Source organism: Argiope bruennichi, chromosome 6, assembly GCF_947563725.1.
Source record: "Argiope bruennichi chromosome 6, qqArgBrue1.1, whole genome shotgun sequence".
NCBI lineage: Eukaryota > Metazoa > Arthropoda > Arachnida > Araneae > Araneidae > Argiope > Argiope bruennichi.
Window position 1 is genome coordinate 97,432,612 of NC_079156.1, and position 20,800 is coordinate 97,453,411.

General features: G+C 32.2%; 1 protein-coding gene and 3 non-coding genes across 4 annotated transcripts; all 4 read left to right on the plus strand.

Annotated features, from left to right (window-relative positions):
• The first annotated feature begins 2,704 nt into the window (after positions 1 to 2,704).
• Positions 2,705 to 2,791, plus strand: Trnastop-uca (transfer RNA opal suppressor (anticodon UCA)). The gene has a single exon. It is a non-coding gene; the product is annotated as a tRNA-Sec (tRNA).
• Positions 2,792 to 3,546: 755 nt separating this feature from the next.
• On the plus strand, positions 3,547 to 3,633 carry Trnastop-uca (transfer RNA opal suppressor (anticodon UCA)). The gene has a single exon. It is a non-coding gene; the product is annotated as a tRNA-Sec (tRNA).
• Positions 3,634 to 9,871: 6,238 nt separating this feature from the next.
• Trnastop-uca (transfer RNA opal suppressor (anticodon UCA)) lies at positions 9,872 to 9,958 on the plus strand. The gene has a single exon. It is a non-coding gene; the product is annotated as a tRNA-Sec (tRNA).
• Positions 9,959 to 10,932: 974 nt separating this feature from the next.
• Positions 10,933 to 11,403, plus strand: LOC129971848 (uncharacterized). The gene has a single exon (XM_056085822.1). It carries the CDS (start codon positions 10,933 to 10,935, stop codon positions 11,401 to 11,403), a length of 471 nt encoding a protein of 156 aa, XP_055941797.1.
• The last annotated feature ends 9,397 nt before the right edge of the window (positions 11,404 to 20,800 follow it).

Here is a 20,800-nt window from a genome sequence, read left to right on the forward strand (position 1 = left end):
AGATTAAACCATTTATCCATACCCGATTAAATGCTTTCTGTATATCTTGGAAGACAGCTCCTGTTTTTTGTTTGTTTTGGAATCCTGCAGTGATGAATTCGGTGGCTCTGATGAGTTGATGTGATGTGCATAGGCTTGGTCTGAAGGCAAACTGTTCAGGACAAAGTATGTTGTTTTCTAATAGGTGTTGGTTGAGTCTCTTTAAAATAATACTTTCGGCAATTTTGCTAAGAGAGGAATGCAGTGAGATGGGTCTGTAACTGGAGGGATCCGTGGGATCCTTACCAGGTTTGTAAATGAGTACTACTGTGGCTGTGTTCCATCTAGCTGGAAAATACCCAAGTTCGAGTGTTTTTTGTACTAAAAGGGTGAAAAATAGTATGAAGTTAAGAGGAAGGTGTTTAATCATGTTGTTTGTGATGTTGTCATGTCCAGGCGCTTTGTTATTTTTGAGGTTTTTGATGTGTACTATGATTTCCGTTGGCTTAACAGGTTCAATGTTTACGTTTGAGTTTGGGTCGTCTAGCGGCGCCATCTGTGTGCTATGAAAGGATCTAACAGTTTCCTCGATATCAAATTCTGTTTCCTCATGGGATAGTGGATTTAATTTAAATTGATTCTCCAGGCTATTTGCCAAGAAATTTGCTTTGTCGAGGTCGGTTTGTGCAATTCCTGCCGGACCGTTAAGGGTCGGAATGTTTAGTTTTTTATTCTCATGTTTAGTTTAGTTTGGTCTCACAAAGTCCCAGAGGTTTTGGATTTCAGGGTTTAGATTCACAAGCTTGTTTATGAATTCCATGTTTTCGATCTGATTTGCAAGCCTCCTAATTCTGTTGTTCAAGTTATTTAGTAATCTTTTTGTTTCAGGCCTTTTGAATTTTTGATATTGCTTTCTATTCATGTTCCTTTCAGCATTGAGATTTCTTAATTCAGGATCAAAATAAGTTTTACTGTTGATGATCGGGTTAGAGTTGCGGTTTTTGGCATTACTAATTTCTTGTTCAATTTGTGCTGCTAGGTTGTCTATTTTTTCTGGGGTGTTGATGTTTGTGATGTTTACTATTGTGCAGCTCAAGTCACTTTTAAAGTTTTTCCAGTTGGTTTTTCTTTTCCCAGTGATGTCGGGTAGTGTGTACTTAAAGTGAAAGTGTAGAGCAACCCGGTTGTGGTCAGTGCTCATTTCTGGGAGTGAAGTGATTTCGTAAGGAAATAAAAATTAATTTACTATTGCGAGGTCTATTGTGGTTTCGCTGTTGGTTCCGAATCGTGTTGGGTCTGCTGGGGCAATTACTTCCAAGCCAGCGTTGTCAGCAAATCGCTTAAGTGTGTTTCCTCTTGGGCAGTTTGTATTGTTGTGCCAGCTCCTGTGTTTAGCATTATAGTCAGCACATATAATTTGGTTGGAGCTAATTTGAAGGTGGGTTTCAATGTCTAGTGTGAACATTTGCGAGTCAGAGTTTGGAGGAATGTAAATGGAAGTCAGTGTGACAGTATCATAATTTTTGGGGGTAAATGCAACAACAGTGGCCTCTACATAATACAGTGTAGGTGGGATAATTTAGTGATGTTTGATAGAGTTATTGATGAAAATCATTGTTCCACCACTAGAATGTGCGGGATCTTGATGATCCCTGTAGTTGTAATAGGCTTCATAATTTGCTAGATATACCTTTTTTCCGGATCTCAGGTGGGTTTCCTGAATAAGAATAGCGTGGGGCTTATGCTTATTTACAAACAGTCTCAGCTCATGGATTTTGTGCCTAATCCCATTTGCGTTCCAATAAACGATTTTAAGATTATTGGCTCTGAACTTTAATTAGTGGGGGTTTGAGCATTGCGCGTTGAGTAGTACTCCACATTTGTCTGGTAGGTTATTGATCGTTGACATTTGTGTTGATTCAAACAAATGTCAACCTCATTGCAGCTTGAGAGTGCCTGTCTTTTATAGTAGCGGGGGGCGGGTCTAGAATCTTTCAGACCAATCAGGACGCCTCTGTGTGTATCTCGGCTCCTACTGGATGGATCTAGAAACTTCTCCAACTTTCCAGTATGATCCATTTTGTGGCCAAATTCATCGCCAAGTCGCCAAATGGTCTCCAAGATAGTCACCAAGCTGTGAGTTCATTGACGTTCAGCACGCACAGGAGAGATCGCACGTCCTGTCTTCCCAACGAGGACACTAGTCGTACTGGGAAGGAAAATTACAGGTTTGTAACAATATGTTAAACTTTTGATTAACAAAATTTTGACAGCAGTACAAATAATTTTTTCTGCGTTGTTTAGTTGATTTCTACCACCTTTCTTCCAGTACTTTCCCAAATTTTGTTATAAGGAATTATAATATCTTGGAGACCAGAAAGGGTGGAACATAAAAAATTTTATAAAGCAGAAAAACTAAAAAAGAAAATTGATTTAATTTTCTGTCATACAAAAAATAAATAAATTAACAAACCTTTGATTTTTTGTGTCTCCAAAGAGAATTAATAAAATTATTTTAAAATCTGAAAATTTTTAATGATATAATTCAGGAAAATTTATTATTTAATCACTGGGAATATTTAAACTGTACAATGAAGTAATCCTTTTATATATTTTGCTATCATATGCAGAATAATTTATCATTTAGAATAAAAAAAATTACAACTTTTTTATTTTCCTAGCAAATAAGTATTATATATAGCAAAGTTCTTTAAAAAAATGTATTGCCCAGATGAGCATCGGTGTTCCGGTGTACGGGCTTCAAACCCGTAGCTGATGAGAGTCAGAGTGGTTCAATTCCACCTTCTGGGCGACAGCAACCGTTCAGAAGTATTTAAATGAGATAAACAATAATATTTTATTTTGTTTCAATCTATTAATTTATATCAAAAATTTATGATTCCATCATTTCAAAGTTGCATACTTAAACTATTCTGCCTGATAAGCATAAAAATTTGTCTAATTATTAATTATTAAAAAGAAAAGAAAGTGGACAACTATACAGATAATTTTTCAATATAGTTTCTGTTATTTGAATCATGAGAGTTATTCTTAAAAATTCTAACATTAGAATTTGGTAACTAGCATACAACATGAAAATATTTGAATTATTTGATCTCAATTATTTTATATTAATTGCTTAGCTATTATGACTGTTCATCCTATACATATCACACTATCGTTTCTTTAACTTAAAAAAATGTTATCCAAATATCTTTGAGACATTTAATTATATGATAAAATTATGTTAAGATAAAGATATATTATAAATTTATAAAAATAAATATACTTTTTCACATAATTCGCAAGAATCTCAAGTAATCTGTCGATTCCAAACTGATTTAATAGGAACGGGAGATGTAAATTGATTACATAGTAAAGAAAGCAAAACAGTTATGAGGTTTAAAATCATACAAAATATGACAATAGTATTTATTTTTAGAAATATTGAGGTATTTATCATAGCTGGGAAGTCAGAAACACTTAAGAATTGTCATCAGAGTACCACTCTTTGGTTTCCCAAGCATACAAGTACTATATATAACTCTCTGCTGTAACGTTCATATCGCCCAGATGAGCATCGGTGGTCCGGTGTGCGGACTTCAAACCCGTAGCTGATGAGAATCAGAGTGGTTCGATTCCACCTTTTGGGCGAAAGCAAGCGTTTTTAGATTTTTGTTAGACATATTTCGATTTTTAAAATCAAATAATAAAAAATGCTACTCTTCCTCAATTTATTCATTTTTATTTGATTTAACTGTTTGATCCAGTGTAATGATCAATTAAATAACCAATGCCTTACGCAGTTATATATTTTTTGTAAGCCAACAATAAAATGTGCTGTATGCTTATCATTTGGATTCTTGTAATTTAATTTATTAACACCTCATATTTAAGCCTACTGTTTAGACTCCCTCCTTAAAATGAAACAATCTTCCAGTATGAATTTTTATTATGAAACGTCTTTCTGATAAGACAATAGCTCATCTAAATTGACCAAATTAATTAGTAGAAAAGTTACTCATTAATTAATAACAGGTAGTGCAAAATATTTCTCATCACACGAAAAGAAAGAAAATATATTGAATATGTTTGAATATTATTTATGCATAAATGGCTGAATTCTAAGTTCTATGCATATTGTCTTCTTTACTTTAATTAACATGTTCATATTTATAAATGCCTTGTTGGAAATATGTAAAAAGGTAAAAATATCTTAAAAGAAGTTACAATAATTTTTCTGGTAATATTTTATTACTTTCTTATTGATTTCATATTATTTTCTGGTAAGAGAAATCGTATTACAAAATTAACTTTCTGAGAGAATATTAAGAAGGCGTGTCGTACAGACATACTTCCATCCATATTGACTCGTCTCTGAACATAGACTATCTCAATATATTACGTATATTATTGTCTTTTTGGAATAACTGAATGAGTGAACTTTGAATAGAATGCGGAAAATGAAATAGTTCCGCTAAGCTTACAATCAGCCTTAATAATTTTTGTATGGCTAGTTTATTTTTCGGTTATTAATATTGTGTAATCAATAACAAAACAAATTTAATTGACATAAATCGTTTGCATTGTGCATTGTATTTTGTAACGTAGACATGCATCAGCGTTATAAAAATAAAATTATGGTGCTTTTTCTTCAAAAAAATTTAGCATATATTTAAGATTAAGTATAAATAAACAAATATATAAAAAATAAATGCGAAACTTTACAAGAATAATTTAACTGGAATTATCTGCACATTCTGTTTAACTATTTTATTTGAACAATTTTGGATCTTTATTTAATCATTATTTTATGCTTTGATTGCCGGCGTCCTGGCATAGGGGTAGCGCGTCTTCCCCGTGATCTGGGCGTCCCGGGTTCGAGTCCCGGTATGGGCATGGTTGTTCTTCTGTTGTTCTATTTGTGAGATGTGTGAATGTGCCCTCCTGTAAAAAGGGGTTGTGCAAGCGAATGAGTGATGCGTGAGTAGCAGAGTCGTACTCTTGGCCCTAGTTGGCGGTGCTATAAAAAATAAGAGACGTCCCCCTCAGGCTTAAATCGCTGTCTTCGTAACAGCGGGCTTGTCAGTGGCAAGTGCCATAAGAAAACAAACAAACAATGCTTTGATTGGAAAATTTGATTTTTTTTCGAACTTGGCTATTGGATATTTTGAAAAATACTATAAAAAAAAGACATTTTTAAAAAAATATTTGCTATATACTATGAGAGTTTATAAGAAAGATTCACAAGATTATAATTAAGTAGTGAGATGACAGATGAATTTATTGTCTAATTTTCTTCTAAGAGCTTTTTAAATACGGGTGTTCCTTGTGTTTTACTGATTTTTACAGGCATTAAAATGTTTCAAGAATACTTTAAAAATTTGATAAAAAATTCGTTTGCTGATAAACAATTAATTTCTACCATTTTTCCAAATTTCTTTACAATAAGAAGGTCTCAGCTGAGGCAATGATTAAGTTATTGATCTAGGCTGCTTTGTCTTTAAGGTGAAGGTACATTTTGTATTGATTCGAAAGTCAGTTTTACTAAACATATGTATGTTTATGAATTATAACTTTTAATTACTTACAATATAAGCAAGAATTAATTTTCCCATTTCGGCAGACTTTAAAATACTTTTAAACGGCCAAACTGGATGGAATTTCAATTACAGATCATTTAGATGACAATTATCAATGTTTTTAGATATAAAAAAGATTGAAAAATTATTTCTTTGCACATTGTGTTCATGTTGCAACAAAAAGCATTTTTTGCAAAATTGTTCAATCAGAAACCGAAGAACCAAGGCTTTTTGACTACAGTGTATCGTTAAAGATGATGGGAAACATTTTGAACACATTTAATGCTACCTTTTACATAATTTATCATTTATAAAGCATATTAAATGTTATACTAGAATTACAGCGCACCTATCGGCGGATATTTCTATGAAAATATATATGTTAATAAATGTCCATCACTTTATTTTACTTTTCTATAACTAAAATATTATCTCATTTCGGAACAAAGGAATGCATATTAAAGAGGAAACTTATTTTTTACCAACTACTCAAATTTCGCTAATACAAATTTATATTTCCGAAAATGCATAATCACGCCCGGGACCATATCGTTACCCGGACAAGCATACTATTTTAAATTATGAAGCAAGATTCAACAACTCGCTTCTGCTCAGAAATGATTCTGAAAAAGAATACGAAAATTTACCACTAATAGGTTGAAGAGTTTTGAAATTCTATAAATCGAATTATACATATTTAAAAGTGGTACAAAATTTGCTTCCATATTTATTGTGTTTTATTAAATAAAATTCAATCACTGTTACTGTTATTAATGCTTTCATTTTTCTATTTTATCGCAATGCTAAAAAAAACTAATTAAGAAATAATTCAAAATTTAAAACAATTAAGTATTTTACCTATTTTTTCCATTTTCCAGCTTTTTCTTAGTGACAAACATGAGCAGATAATAAGTTATTTTTTGCATATTGAAAAAAAAATACACAATTTATGATTGATTTTGTAATGGCGTTGTTTTAAAATTGTGTAATTTAATTAAAGAATAGGCGAAAATTTCATAATTTTTGCGATGTAATTTCTGCAGTGGAAATTCAAATTCATACCTTGAGCTCGTTTCATAAATCTTGCTTATTTTTATTTCAACAGACTATCACAATTTTTTAATTCGGATAAACTATTACCTCAAACTTTGAGTATTAAGATAATCTGGTAAAAATAAAAGAATAATATTAGTATTCTCTATAAAATATTCTAGTAAACAAAAAAAGTATCTAAAGTAAGTAAAATTAAAAAGCAGCGTTTTTACTTGAAGACATTTTTTATTCAAAGAGTTACTAATTAGATTTGACCAACTAAGTCAACGAAAATACTGTGGTGTTAAAATTTTGAAGCTGTAAACGAAAATTTTGATTTTTTTTTTTTCTGAAATGAGTATGAAATTTGATTTTAAAACTTTGGGAATTTTTAATAACACTGTCGCTTAATTTGCGAATAAATGTATTATGAAAATTCTCAAATATAACTTTTGGTAACTGATTTTTATAAATATTGTTACGAAATTCCCGGGTTCATTTGGATATTGGAAGTGATATGGTGTGGAGGACGCTTAATCAGCAGGCGGCAGTATAAAAAAAAAACAACGATGTTTATTTACACGAATACAGGACAGCACAAAGACGACGAGTACACAGGCGACAACTATGTACAGCAGAGGCGAACACAGTAGACGACAGCAGCACACGAAGCGGATAGACAGAATCCAGCAGGAGAGGGGTTCCTGGGAGCTTCGCTCTACCGTCTCTCCAACGGCTGACCTTCTCGCTTTAGCTGCCGACTCGCTACTTTTCACGCGACTTCACTTACACCACTTCATTGTAGCTGGATGGTGGTGGTTAAAGGAGAGCCCGCTTCACTCAGAAGCTATCTCCTGTAGTGGCGAGAAGTTGTAGTAAAGTAGCTTGGCATTTCATGAATGCAAGGAACTTTCTATGGTCCTTGTTGGTAGGTGGTTGAAGTAGAACTGGTGCTACTCTGCTACGCAGAGTAGTCCCCTGATGGAGAGGGAGAGGTGGGTGAAACACCGTCCAATAGGAATTCAGCTGCAGTGGGGAGGGTGCGTTGGGTTGCAATGCGGGTGTTTTTTTAAATGCGGGTGTTCCTTGTATTTTACTGATTTTTAAAGGCATTAAAATGTTTGACTTATACTTTAAAAATTTGATAAAAAAATTCGTTTGCTGATAAACAATTAATTTTTACCATTTTTCCAAATTTCTTTACAATAAGAAGGTCTCAGCTAAGGCAATGATTAATTTTTTGATCTAGGCTGCTTTGTCTTTGAGGCGAAGTTACATTTTGGTATTGATTCGTAAGTCAATTTTACTTAACAGATATAAAATTATGAATAATAACTTGTAATTACTTACAATATTAACAAGAAATAACTTTCCCATTACAGATGATTCAGAGGAGAATTAGCATTATTTATATATATAAAAGAGATGGGGAAGTTAGTTCTTTGCACATTATGCCCATGTTGAAATAAAAAGCAAATTATTAGCATAATTGTTCTATCAGAATTAGCAGAACCACTGCTCTAGGACTAAAATGTATTTTAAAATATGATGGGACACAGATTGAGCAGATTCAATGCTACTTTTTTACATTATTTATCCTTTATAAAGCATATTAAATGATATAATAGAATTACAGCGCAACCTATCAGCGGATATTTCTATGAAATCTTTTACTCTAATAAATGTCAAGCGCTTTATTTTAATTATCTATAGCTCAAATTTTATCTCATATGGAACAAAAGAATGCATTTTAAAGAAGAAATTTACTTTTTACAAACTACTCCAACACAATTCCGCTGCTGCAAACTTTTATTACCAAAAATACACAAATATGCCAAGGTGCATATTGTTACCAGGGGCAAACCTCCTGCTTAAAATTATGAAGCAAGGTTGAACAACTTGCTAATGCTCCGAAATAGTACCAAAAGGGTTGTCCAAAGTTACCAGAGAGAGAGGTTGAATATTTTTTAAATTATATAAACGAAACTGGACTTATTTAAAAGTGATACATAATTTGCTTCCATATTTATAATGTTTGATTAAATAAAATTCAATCACTGTTACTGTTATTGATGCTTTAATTTTCATATTTTATCGCAGTGCTAAAAAGAAGCTTATTAAGAAACAATTCATAATTTAAACCAATTAAATACTTTACTAATTTTTTTCCATTTTACAACTTTTTCTTATAATAAACATGAAGACATAATAAATTATTTTCACATAATGAAAAAAACAACAACTTATGTTTGATTCTGTAATGGCATTGTTTTAAAATTGCGTTATTTAATTAAAGAATCGGTGAAAATTTCATAATTTTTTGCGATATAATTTTTGTAGTCGAAATTCAAATTCATACCGTGAGCTCATTTTGTAAATCTCTCGTATTTTTATTTCAACAGTCTCTCAAAGATTTGTAATTCTCAAACTATTGTCTCAAACTTTGAGCATTAAGATACTCTAGCAAAAATAAAATAAAATCTACTCTATAAAGCATTAAAATATTCTAGTAAACGAAAAAAAGTATATTAATATTATATAATAAACAGAAAACAGCGTTTTTACATGGTCATATTTTTCCCAAAAGATTTACTATTCGGATTTTATCGTGAACTAAAATAATGTGGTGTTAAAATGTCGAAGCAGTGAACGAAAGTTTGGAAATTTTTTGCTCATTAGAGTATGAAATTTGATTCTAAAAATTGGGATTTTTTAATAACACTCTAGCTTATTTGTGAATAAAGGTATTATGAAAATGCTCATATATAACTTTTCGTAACTGATTTTTATAAATATGTTAAACTTTTGTTTAACAAAATTTTGACAATACAAATAATTTTTTTCTGCGCTGTTGACTCCTGCCAACTTCCTTCCAGTATACTTTCCCAAATTTTGTTCTAAGGAATTGTAATATCTTGGAGACCAGAAAGGGCGGAATATCAAAAATTATGTAAATAAAAAATAAAAAAGAAAAATGAGTTACTTTTCTGTCTTTCAAATAAATTCAACAAGCCGGATATATTTTCTTTGATTATTTGTGTTTCTAAAGAAAATTAATAAAATTCGTATAAAATTTGAAAATTTTTCATTATATAATCCATGAAACTTTATTATTTAATCACTGGTAATATTTAAACTGTACAATGAAAAAATACCTTTATATATTTTGCTATCAAAGAAAGAAAGAAAAATTCATCATTTATAACGAAAAAATTACCGCTATTTTATTTCCCTAGAAATAAGTGCTATACTTAGCTAGATTCTTTAAAGAATACATTGCCCAGATGAGTATCGGTGGTCCGGTGTGCGGGCTTCAAACCCGTAGCTGATGAGAGTCAGAGTGGTTCAATTGCACCATCTGGGCGAACATTTGCGTATTAAGTTTCTTACACGTTAATTATGCTAGAATCAGATACACTATATTCTTTGAATTTTTTTTAATAGAGTTGTAATTATCTTTTTTGAGCAATCTTGTGTCCCGATGGCCTGCAGTTAATATGTATACTTCAGATTCAAAAAGTTGTGTTTTAGGAAATCTGTATAGTTCATCAACGGCATCCGTTTAAAACATATTCTCCTGTTGTCTTTTAATGTGAAAATTTAGCGCTCAATATGTTTATTAAGTTGTTATTCTTTAAACAACCCCTAAGGGCTCATATTCTTTAGGTTGGTACGGGTGTCCCAATCCCGAGGTTTCCAGGGATCTTTACTCTTATTTTTCTTTCCCCTGCCCCTTCTCTCTTTAAATTTAATCCCCGCTGCCCGTTCTCTCTGTTTAATCCTTCCATCCCCCGCCTATCATCGAGGGAGCTCTCCATGAGAAGCTGACACTACTCTATTTGCTTCTTGCTTCTCATGGACAGTCAAAAGCGCCACGTGTTCGCCGTGCTTAGGGACTCATCAGACGGGTGGTACATTTCGGTCCCTGATGTATCAAATGTCCGGTATCCTAGATATTTGACTGGGCTGCTCAAGGGGATGAAGCGAAGGGGTCACTGCTTGGGCTTGGCTTAAGGGTGGTCACTGTCCCTGGGGGTGACTCTCAACATATAGGTTCTGGCTAACATTATGGCAAGTGCCGAGGTTTGAATTTTCCAGAGCCGGTAGCTGCCATCCCATGGTGGGCTCAATGGTGGGCGATGCTATCGGGCCCGAATCTTTTCTAATGTCCCATAGCTAATTCTAATTCACACCAAATTCATGCACATCCTAAATTTTTTGTTATTAGTTATGACAACAATAATCTAAGAAATGTTTCCCCAATTTTTATGTCATTTCAATTGTGAGTGTCGTAAAATCTATTAAAAATCTAAATAATTCAAAATTATTCATTGAAACTATGAATGCAATACAATCTGAAAATATTAAACTGGAAAAAATAGGAAACATCGATGTAAAAGTTACTTCACACCGTACTTTACATCACTACAGAGGTGTAGTATCCGAAGATGTGCTGCAGAGAGATCTTGAAGAATATATATTAGATTGCCTAAAAGATCAAAATGTTACTGCAGTCCGCAGAATCACTATAAGAAGAAACGGTCAAATCTTTCCCACCAAACATTTGATTCTTACATTCAGCACTCCAACACTGCCAAAATCAGCTAAAGTAACATATATAAACTGTCCTGTAAAGCCATTCATACCAAATCCACTACAGTGTATTAAGTATCGAAAATTCGGTCACAACATAACTGCTTACCGAGGTAAACAAATATGCATCCGCTGTTCTCTTCCTGATCACGACAGTCATAACTGCGCTTCTACGGAAACAAAATGCCTTAATTGTAATAAGGACCATCCTGTTTAATCCCACTCATGTCCAAAATGTAAACAAGAAGTGGAGATCTAAATTGTTAAAATTATAAAAAATGTTTCGTTCCCGGAAGCTCAGAAAATAGTTAGCGACAGAATGCCGAAATCAGGGATTAGTTACTCATCAGCACTATATTCAACCTCTCCACCTTCAGAACAAAATATGAAAACCCCGCAAGAAATATCCACTGCTAAAAATAATACTCCTGCAGTTGCAATGGTAAATTCTTCAGCAAACCATGAAATAATTACAATTAAAAAAAGCGACTCTCTATCACTACTTGCCATTAAGAAAGTTTGGGAAGAAACTTCCACCTCTCCCTCTGTCTCTTCAACTCTTCAAAAATCTCTAACTAGCTCCACAAATAGTTCTGAGTTTCTTACAAATGCTGTTATACCTTTCACAGCTAATTCATTTAATACACAATTTGATTTAAACAAAACTGTTTCTCAATCCAGTACACCGCCTACTCAAAGAATACTCCTACACTAAATTATAATTCTAAAAGTGCCCGTGACAACAAAAAGCAAATAAAAAAATCGGATCAAATTGAGAAAGTAAAAGAATACAAAGCTGCCAAACGTGCCGGTATACTTGGCACCAAAAGAAACCATGATATCTCAAATTCTTCTGATAATGAACTTCATTTTAGAAAAGATTTTTTGAAAGATTTGATAAAAGGAAAGAACAATGGCAATGATGATGATAGTGACTCTCTTTTGAAGATGCATCCGTCTGTTTTTTGCATTTACATAAACATTTATTTTTGCATAAAAAATTTAAAAAAAGATTAATTAGAAAATTGTTTGCAAATTTTTAAATTGATTTGAAAAAAATTAATAAAAAAAGCAAAAAAAATAATGCTAGCCTACGATCGAACGTGGGTCATCGTTTTATTACGCCAGAGTCCTAACCATTATACTATTCAGGCTTCAGCAACTGCGACACATTATTAATATAAAAGTTATGCACAAAGTTTGAAGGTCATTTTTTAGAGATTGACTAGATATAGCACTTTAATATTTTCATGAGTGAGCATCCTAAATGTATACTACCATTATACTAAATCTCATTCTGAACTGAATTTTCAAACTCTTGCTCTTTTCTTATAAGGCCCTTAAATTCGGAATCCAATTCCACTAATGATTTATCGTAATGCGGGACTTGTGCGCATTAAATCTTTTGTCTTTGGACAAAGGCCTCACTGATAGTAAGACTCAAATAGATATCAGGTCAAGTGTCGTCCGCATCCATTAAATGGAATATAGAATTTCAATGTCCGTTCCAAAAAATCCTTAGATTTTACTTTCAATCATCATATTATTATAATCACATTTTAAAGGGTGAATAAGCTAAACTCAACTTTTGTTTAGTTTACCCTTGAAAGATTTTTTTATACGATGAAATATGGTGATTCTTAAATAAAAATTTCAAATTCAGGAAATATTTGTGTTTTTATTTTTCATCTGAATACTTTAATGTTTCGAAAAATTTGGATATAAAATTCAGTATTGAATTCGTTTGCATCTTTGAGTGTGTTTTTCACTGTGCAAAATCTAAATTTATTTTTGTCTAAATTATCCCTTTCGAAAGCGGTTTTCACACAGTTTTGGCTAAAGTCTTACAAAATTTATTATAATTTTTTTTACATAAATTATACTATTAATATATCGGAAGAATTTATAACAATATTTATTATTTCTTAAAATGTATCCTAATAAGAAAGAAATAGTCAATATTAAATTGAACATTATAAAGTTTTAAAATTATTTAGTGCAAAAAGAAGATGAAGAAAATAACATTTGGGTATTTAAAACCAAAATAGAAAAAGGTTTTAAATGTAAAATGTCAAGATTCTTAAATAAAGTTTAAAAAATGAAATAATTTTGAAACAATTGCCTTCTGAAACCTCTGCTGTGCATACACCATTATTCAAATGCATTTTCCTTTTTTTGCTGATTATTAGAAAAATTCAAGGTAAACAATGTTTTAAAATTAATTGTTTATACTTTGTTAATTATTTTGCATTGTTCCAACTAATAAAAGAAATCATTATTAAAATAAATCTTTCTTCTCATTTGTTTATTTCATCGGAGTGAATTAAACTGCGATATATTGAGCAATTTTTGTGTACTTGTATTAACTTTGTAATCTAATAACATCATCAGATTTATCCCTCTCAAGATACAAATTATACTTTTGTCTTAGAGAAAAAAACAGTTCTTTTCAGAACTAAGAATAACTTTTTGACCTTTAAAGAAACCTTTTTTGATCTTCCAGTTCAGCAATTTAATATCTCAAGCAACGATTCGAAATGGCATCCAATTTGTGGTATTATTTGAAAAGAAAATTAATTCCTGTTCCAAGTATAAATATACCTGTTGCTGCACGATTCATGGATGTTTCTGCTAAAATCTACGCCGAGCAACTGACTGTTATTGACGCCAAAATCTTTCAAAAATTTCGCTTTGCAGAACTACTTTATCCCCCTTTCGGACCAGTTGTCACTGAATCTTGTGCTCATTTCAATCATGTAAAAATGTGGTGCCAGCGCACAATTCTATACGAAAGCTGCCAAAAACGCCGATCGAAAACTATATGCCATTTTATAAAAATTGCAGAGGAACTGCACCAGTTAAAAAATTTTAATTCTATGATTGCAATACTTACAGCTCTAGAAAGCGAACCAATCAAGCGATTAAAAATTACATGGTCACTCCTTTCAAAAAATCAAAAGCAATCCTATAGCCATCTTTCTGATCTGCTGTCTTGGAAACAAAATTTTAAAAATCTTCGGAACCATATGCAGACTGTAAAAGGCACTTGTATACCTTATCTTGGCGTTTATATAAATGACATTCTTGATATCGATTCAGAATTTCCATTTAATGAAAACAATAACAGCATAAGATTGTTCAAAATTGAACAAGTAATAAAATCTGTCCCTTTCTATAAGGATTCAGATTACAGCCGTATTCATATATGGCCGAATATACAACATCTCTTGGAACCCTGCCATTTTTCAAATAAAGACATTTCGGCTATAGAAAAATTTAATGTGCGCTGGTCCCACTCTCTTGAAGAATAAAAATAAAAATAAACTATAAAGAAATGCCAGGTAATGACGACCTCACCTGGTAGTCTGCATATTTTATGTTCCGATAACAGTCATAATTAATTTAATAAAAATTTCATATAGTAGTACTGCCTCAACGAAAACAAATCTGGAACTTTCAGAAGAATAAGAAATTTTAGTTATTAGGTGCACAACTTTGCTTCCACCGTTTTTTCGATAGTTTTCAACAGCGGAAACTGATAGTCGAAACAGGAAGATAAAAATGTCCATTGTAAGCTTCTATATCAGAGAGCATAATGACAGCACAACATTTGTAAACTTATTCCAAAACGAAGATGTCAACTTTAGAACAACATTCTCATCAACAGCGAGAGTTTTTATTATTCTCAACATTTGCGGTTTTCTGCAATTGAAATAAACAGCAACTGCGATGCATCGAATGTTCACTAGTACTTATTGGCAAGTCTTCTTTTTGGCAAATAACATGTGAACGTGTTAAATGTTTGAAGAGTGACAATTTGGAGTTAGAGAAGTTAAATGGTGATGAAAGAGATATAATTTTCAAAGATTCCGATTTACTTTTTGAATTGACTTTTTCCAAACAGAAGAACAACTTTCAGGATCGTTGATAGTGAATCAGCATGCCATTTCGAAATGCCTCAAAGCCAAAGTGATGAATCACATGAAATACAACTTGGTTCCGTACGAGTTTAAACCAGGTGAAGTTGAATGGCACTTCTTTGCTTGAGAAAAACTGCTACAAACAAAAACAGAAAAGAGTTACTACGTTGCATCGTGACCAGCAACGAAAACTGGTTCCACTACGATAAACTCAAATACATAAAATAATGTGGAATGATCGGATATGCCTCCACGTTGTTGATCAAACCGAATATTCATAACACCAAAGTGACGCTCCAGTTGTTGGATCACATCAGTATGATATATTATGGGTGGTTGAAACCGAGTGAAGTATTATAGGGGATTGGTATCACAAGAAACTGATTGACATACGATGCAAAATTTCGACAGCATCAAGAGAGGCACTAAAAAGTAATCCTACAGCACAAGCCATACATTTCATGATCGGTCAAGTCCTATTTGGAAATGCTAAAACGAGAGGTCTTACCATTCCCCCCAGAATACATTGCAGATGTTGCTTCTTCCATCTACGATTTATTTCGAAAGATGGCACACGTCCTGACTGATCAACCTTTCTTCTCTTAATGAAAGAATTCCAAAATTTGATCGATTCATGGATCACATAAAAAGTCACATCGCGTTTTCGAAATGGCACCCCACAATTGCCAAAAAGATGATGAAATGTATCAGTTGGCAATGGACATAACTTTGCATCGTGAATATGTCACCACTTTTTTAAGAATAGAGACTCAAATTGCGGAAAGAAAAACAGCGGACACAAAGTTGTGGAGCTAATAATTAAATACATCGTTAAACCTGAAAATTTTTAAAAAAAATCTGGAATCGACAGGGTTCGGAAAAGGTTAAAAGTCAGGAAAAAATAAAGATTTTTTTTCGCTGAAAGAAAACTTGTTGCATTCAGAAAACAAAAGATACGCGAAATTATTTCAACAGTCTACAATAAAACTTTTACGCTTAAAATAAAACATGTGAAGCGATTAAAAAATGAAATAAACCAGAAAAATTGGAGAAAAAACATGCAAATCAATAAATAATATTGTCAGAAAAAGGAAAGAATCCGAAGAAATATTGATTAGAGAGGGGAAAATTTAGAATCTATGGCAAGACCGAAACATATAGCTTGGTAAAATGTTTCTGAGAATAGTACATAGCCGAAAATAAAATGACGGATTCTTTAAATAGAAAACTTTACTGTGATAGTGAAAAGGTAAAATAAAGATGTTGAAATAGAGAGAAATTTTTCTTAATTTGCAGAATCAAAATAAATATATAATAATGCTCCACAAATGATCGCGAAGAAATCTGAATAATGGAAATATAATAAAGATGTTAGCTTTCGAGCAATATTCTTATAAACAGCTGGAAGTTTTCATTATTCCCAACATTGGCGATTTTCTCCATTTCAAGAAAACAGCGACTGCGACGCATCGAATGGTCGCAAATACTTTCGGCAACTCTGCGTTTAGTGAAAGAATATGTCGAGAGGGGATAAACCATTTCAAGAGTGGATACTTTGAGATCGAGGTGAGGCATGGCGATGGAATAGAGAAAATTTTCAAACTCCGCGTTGCAGGCACTATTTCGTAAAAACTCGTGCTAAATGCGAGACCAATTTACAAAACTACGTGGAATCCATTACTTGAGAAATCCATTCTGAAATGTTTCGAACCAATACGAATGATTCAGAAGAAAAGATAGTTAGTTCAGTACGAATTAAAGTTCAGAGATTATGAGATTCCTTTGCCTCAGAACTGCAGCTTCAAAGAAAGAACAGGAAGAAGTTTTAATGTCGCAAAGTAACCGGTGATGAAAAACGGGTTCATTGCGATAAACCCAAATATAGAGAGTAATGTAAAATGATCAGACCTGCCTCCATGTCGAAAGCCATACGAAATGGTGCCAAAGTGATGCTCCATATGGAGGGAACACTTTGGTGCGATATATTATGAGCTGTAGAAAACAAAGTAAATATTACAGGTTTGAACAAAACTAATGCGTTTTAGTGGACATTAAAGGATAAATGCCGACAGTACCAAGAGATACAAGAAGAAGTAAACTTGCGGTATGTCAGTGCTTGTCCACATACCAAATGACAGGCCAAGACATAATTAAAAACGATAGAATGGGAAATCTTATACGTCCAGACATTATTTGGAGACGTTGATCCTTTCATTTACTATTTATTTCAAAAGACGGCATAAGTCCTGCCAGCTCAGCATCTTCGCGCTTTTGAAGAAACCCAAAAACGGATTGATTAATGAATCACCTCAAAAAAAGCATCGTTTTTCTTTATTTTCGAGATAGAGCCCAACAATTGCAGAAAAGATGGTGAAAAGTAATAGCTATCGGAGGACATTACTTTGCATCATGAATCGATAATCACTTTCTAAGAATAAAACCTTAAACTTTGGGAAAAACACCGGAAATCAAAAACATGCACCTAATAATTAAATACATCTCTGAACACGAAAAATTCAAATAATCTTCTAATCTATAGGCTCTGAAGAAAGATAGATGCGTGATAAATAAAATATCTTTTGCCAGAGAGGAAAATTAAATCTGCTGTTTTATTTATGAAATAGAAGATATGCAAAAAAATTTCTACAGAACCTCTACAATAAAGCTCTTCGCAGAAACAAACAAAAAACATGTGAAACAATTTCTAGAAAAGAGAACTGTGAGAGAAGTCTCAAATACATATAAATAATATTCTCCGTGATAGGAATAACTCTGAAGAAACATGAATGAGATTTAGGGAAGTATAGAATTACTGACAGGATTGAAATATACATATAGCAGAAATTTTCATGAAAGTAATGCATAGCCGAACATAAAGTAACAATTTCTCTAAGTACAGAGATTAATTATAATAATAATAAAAAATTTAATTGTTTAAAGAAGAAGAAAATTTTCACCAGTTGCTGAATCAAAATAAATGAATAATAATGCTCTCGATAGGATTATAATGAATTCTGAATAATAGAAATATATTGAAAAATTCGGTTGGAGAATAAAATTAATATGTACATACTTTCCTTATGAAACTGAATATAGCAGAACGGATCTTTTAAATAAAATGTCTGCCTCCATCAAACATATCTGAAATAGTCAAAAAAACTTGAATATTGATTAAATTTTTACAAAAAAATGGCGTGAATGATTCTTTAGATTAAAGTAGATTAATGAAAAGACATAAGTAGTAAATTTAAGTGTGGCGATATTTTTTTATTCTAATGTGATTCAGAGAATTGATGACGGCTAAAAATTAATGTGGTAGATTTTGTAAATAAAATGTTCTTCCACAATGAAAAAAAAAATTTCAACATTTAATGGAAGACAGTGACAAATGAGAACAAATATTCAATAATATCACTCTTCAAATGATAAGTTATAGAAATATTGTGTAGAATTTTGATTAACAATAACAAACTTATACTTGTACTATATTCTTGAAAGGAAAGATAGCCATAATCAGTTCTACTGTTCATCGAAATATCAAATAAAATGCAAAAAATCTTCCAGATAAATCCAAAAAATCTTCCAGACATTGAATTGAATTTTTAAATTTAAATATTTTAATAGCAAGAGGATATGAAGAGAGGATATTGAAGAAAAAAGAACGATTTAAAAAAATAAAAAGCTATGGTTTGATAAGCTGAGATAACTCCAGTGTATGGAAGGAAAAAGAACAAAAAGGATGATAAGGAAAAAAAAACAAATGTTTTGCGTCATCAACATTTAGAAGGGAATAGAAGACAATTTCAATTAGAGAAATACGGAACAGATGGCAAATGTCAAAATCATGACCCCGGAGCAGTGAAAGAAAGAGAACAAGAAGGATGATAAGAAAAAAAAATATTTGTTTTGCGTCATCACTATTTAGAAGAGAATAGAAGAAGACAATTTCATTTAGAGAAATACGGAACAGATGACAGACATCAAGAATCATGACCCCGTGCAGTGAAGGAAAGAGAACAAAAAGGATGATAAGAAAAAAACAACAACATTTTTTTGAGTCATCAATATTTAGAAGAGACTAGAAGACAATTTCAATTAGAAAAGTAAGGAAGAGACGTGAAAAGGCAGGAAAAATGACCTGTCGAAGTGAAGGAAAAACAAGAAAAAGGATAACAACAACAAAAAAAAAAACATTTGTTTTGCGTCATCAGTATTTAGAAGGGAATAGAAGAAGACAATTTCACTTAGAAAAGCTTGGAACAGACATAAAAATAGCAAGAAACATGACCCCGGTGCAGTGAAGGAAAGAGAACAATAAGGATGAAAAGAAAAATAGAACGATTTCTTTTGCGTCAGTAGTATTTAGAATGGAACAGAAGAAGACCATTTAACATAGAAAGGTATGGAACATACGTCATTTTTCAGGAAACATGCTCAAAGCGCAGTGATGGAAAGAGAACAAACAGTATGATAAGAAAGAAAAAACAACATTTATTTTGCATCAACAATATTTGAAAGGGAAAAAAAAAGAGTACAATTTCACATAGAAAAGTATCGAATGGACGTCATTTAGCAGGAAGCATGATCTCAGAGCAAAAATGTAAAGAGAACAAAAATGATGATAAGAAAAAAAACATTATTTTGCATCATCAACATTTGGAAGCGAATAGAAAGAACCATTTCACATTTTAAATTATGGAACAGACGCCGTGTAGCAGGAAACATGACCCAAGAGCAGCGATAGTAAGAGAACAAAAATGATGATCAGAAAGAAAAACATTTATTTTCAATCATTAATATTTGGAAGGGAACAGAAGACTATTTCGCATTGGAAATTCATCAAGTAGCAGAAATCATGGCCTCAATGCAGAAATGGAAAGAGAATAGAAATGATGAGAAGAAAAGAAAAAAAAAACATTTATTTTGCATCAACAATATTTGAAAGGGACAAAAAAAACAAAAACATTTCACATAGAAAAGGTTCGAACGGACGTCATTTAGCAATAAACATGACCTAAGTGCATTGATGAAAAGGGAACAAAACGGATGATAAGCAAAAAACATTTCATTTGCGCCATCTGCATTTACAAGTGAACAGAATAGCCCTCTGAGCGTTTTCATTCTACGTCTGAAACCTCTAAAAAGGGAACTAAACTTGACTAGTATTCTCTCTCACAATCGTTTCGGTTTTCCTAAAGAAATGTACAGCAAGCGCGAGCACTTTTTTCTTTCCCCTCTTCTTCTTCACGGGTGGTCTACAAACCCTGGGGTATGCGCAAATTACCGCTCATTCATGTCAGATCTTATAGCTTTCGTTTATGGCTAGAAAAGTCAGATGGTTTCTAGGAATAGTGTATGGGGATCCAGTTTTGTTGCTTTTTAACCCCGATAGTAGATAATATCGCTCTGTAAAAAGTTGTACAGAGCAAATATAAACAGAAGGGTTTTCTCTTAATTTTTGCTAGGTATTTTAAGCACAGAAACTCTCATCGGTCTCACTATATATATATATATATATATAAAATAAGTAATTAATGAGGATTCAAATTCCATTCATATTCCTTTGTTATTCTTTCAAATAAATCATTGTAATATTTTTTACTGAGTAATCAATATTTGAATAGCATTTGTCTAAAATTAGGACTAATCACAAATAGTTATGTCAATCAGATGTGTATAAATAACAATATATAA

Bases quoted from the DNA above. Each gene is read 5' to 3' on its own strand.
- LOC129971848 (XM_056085822.1), top strand. From the start codon at position 10,933: ATGAATGCAATACAATCTGAAAATATTAAACTGGAAAAAATAGGAAAC.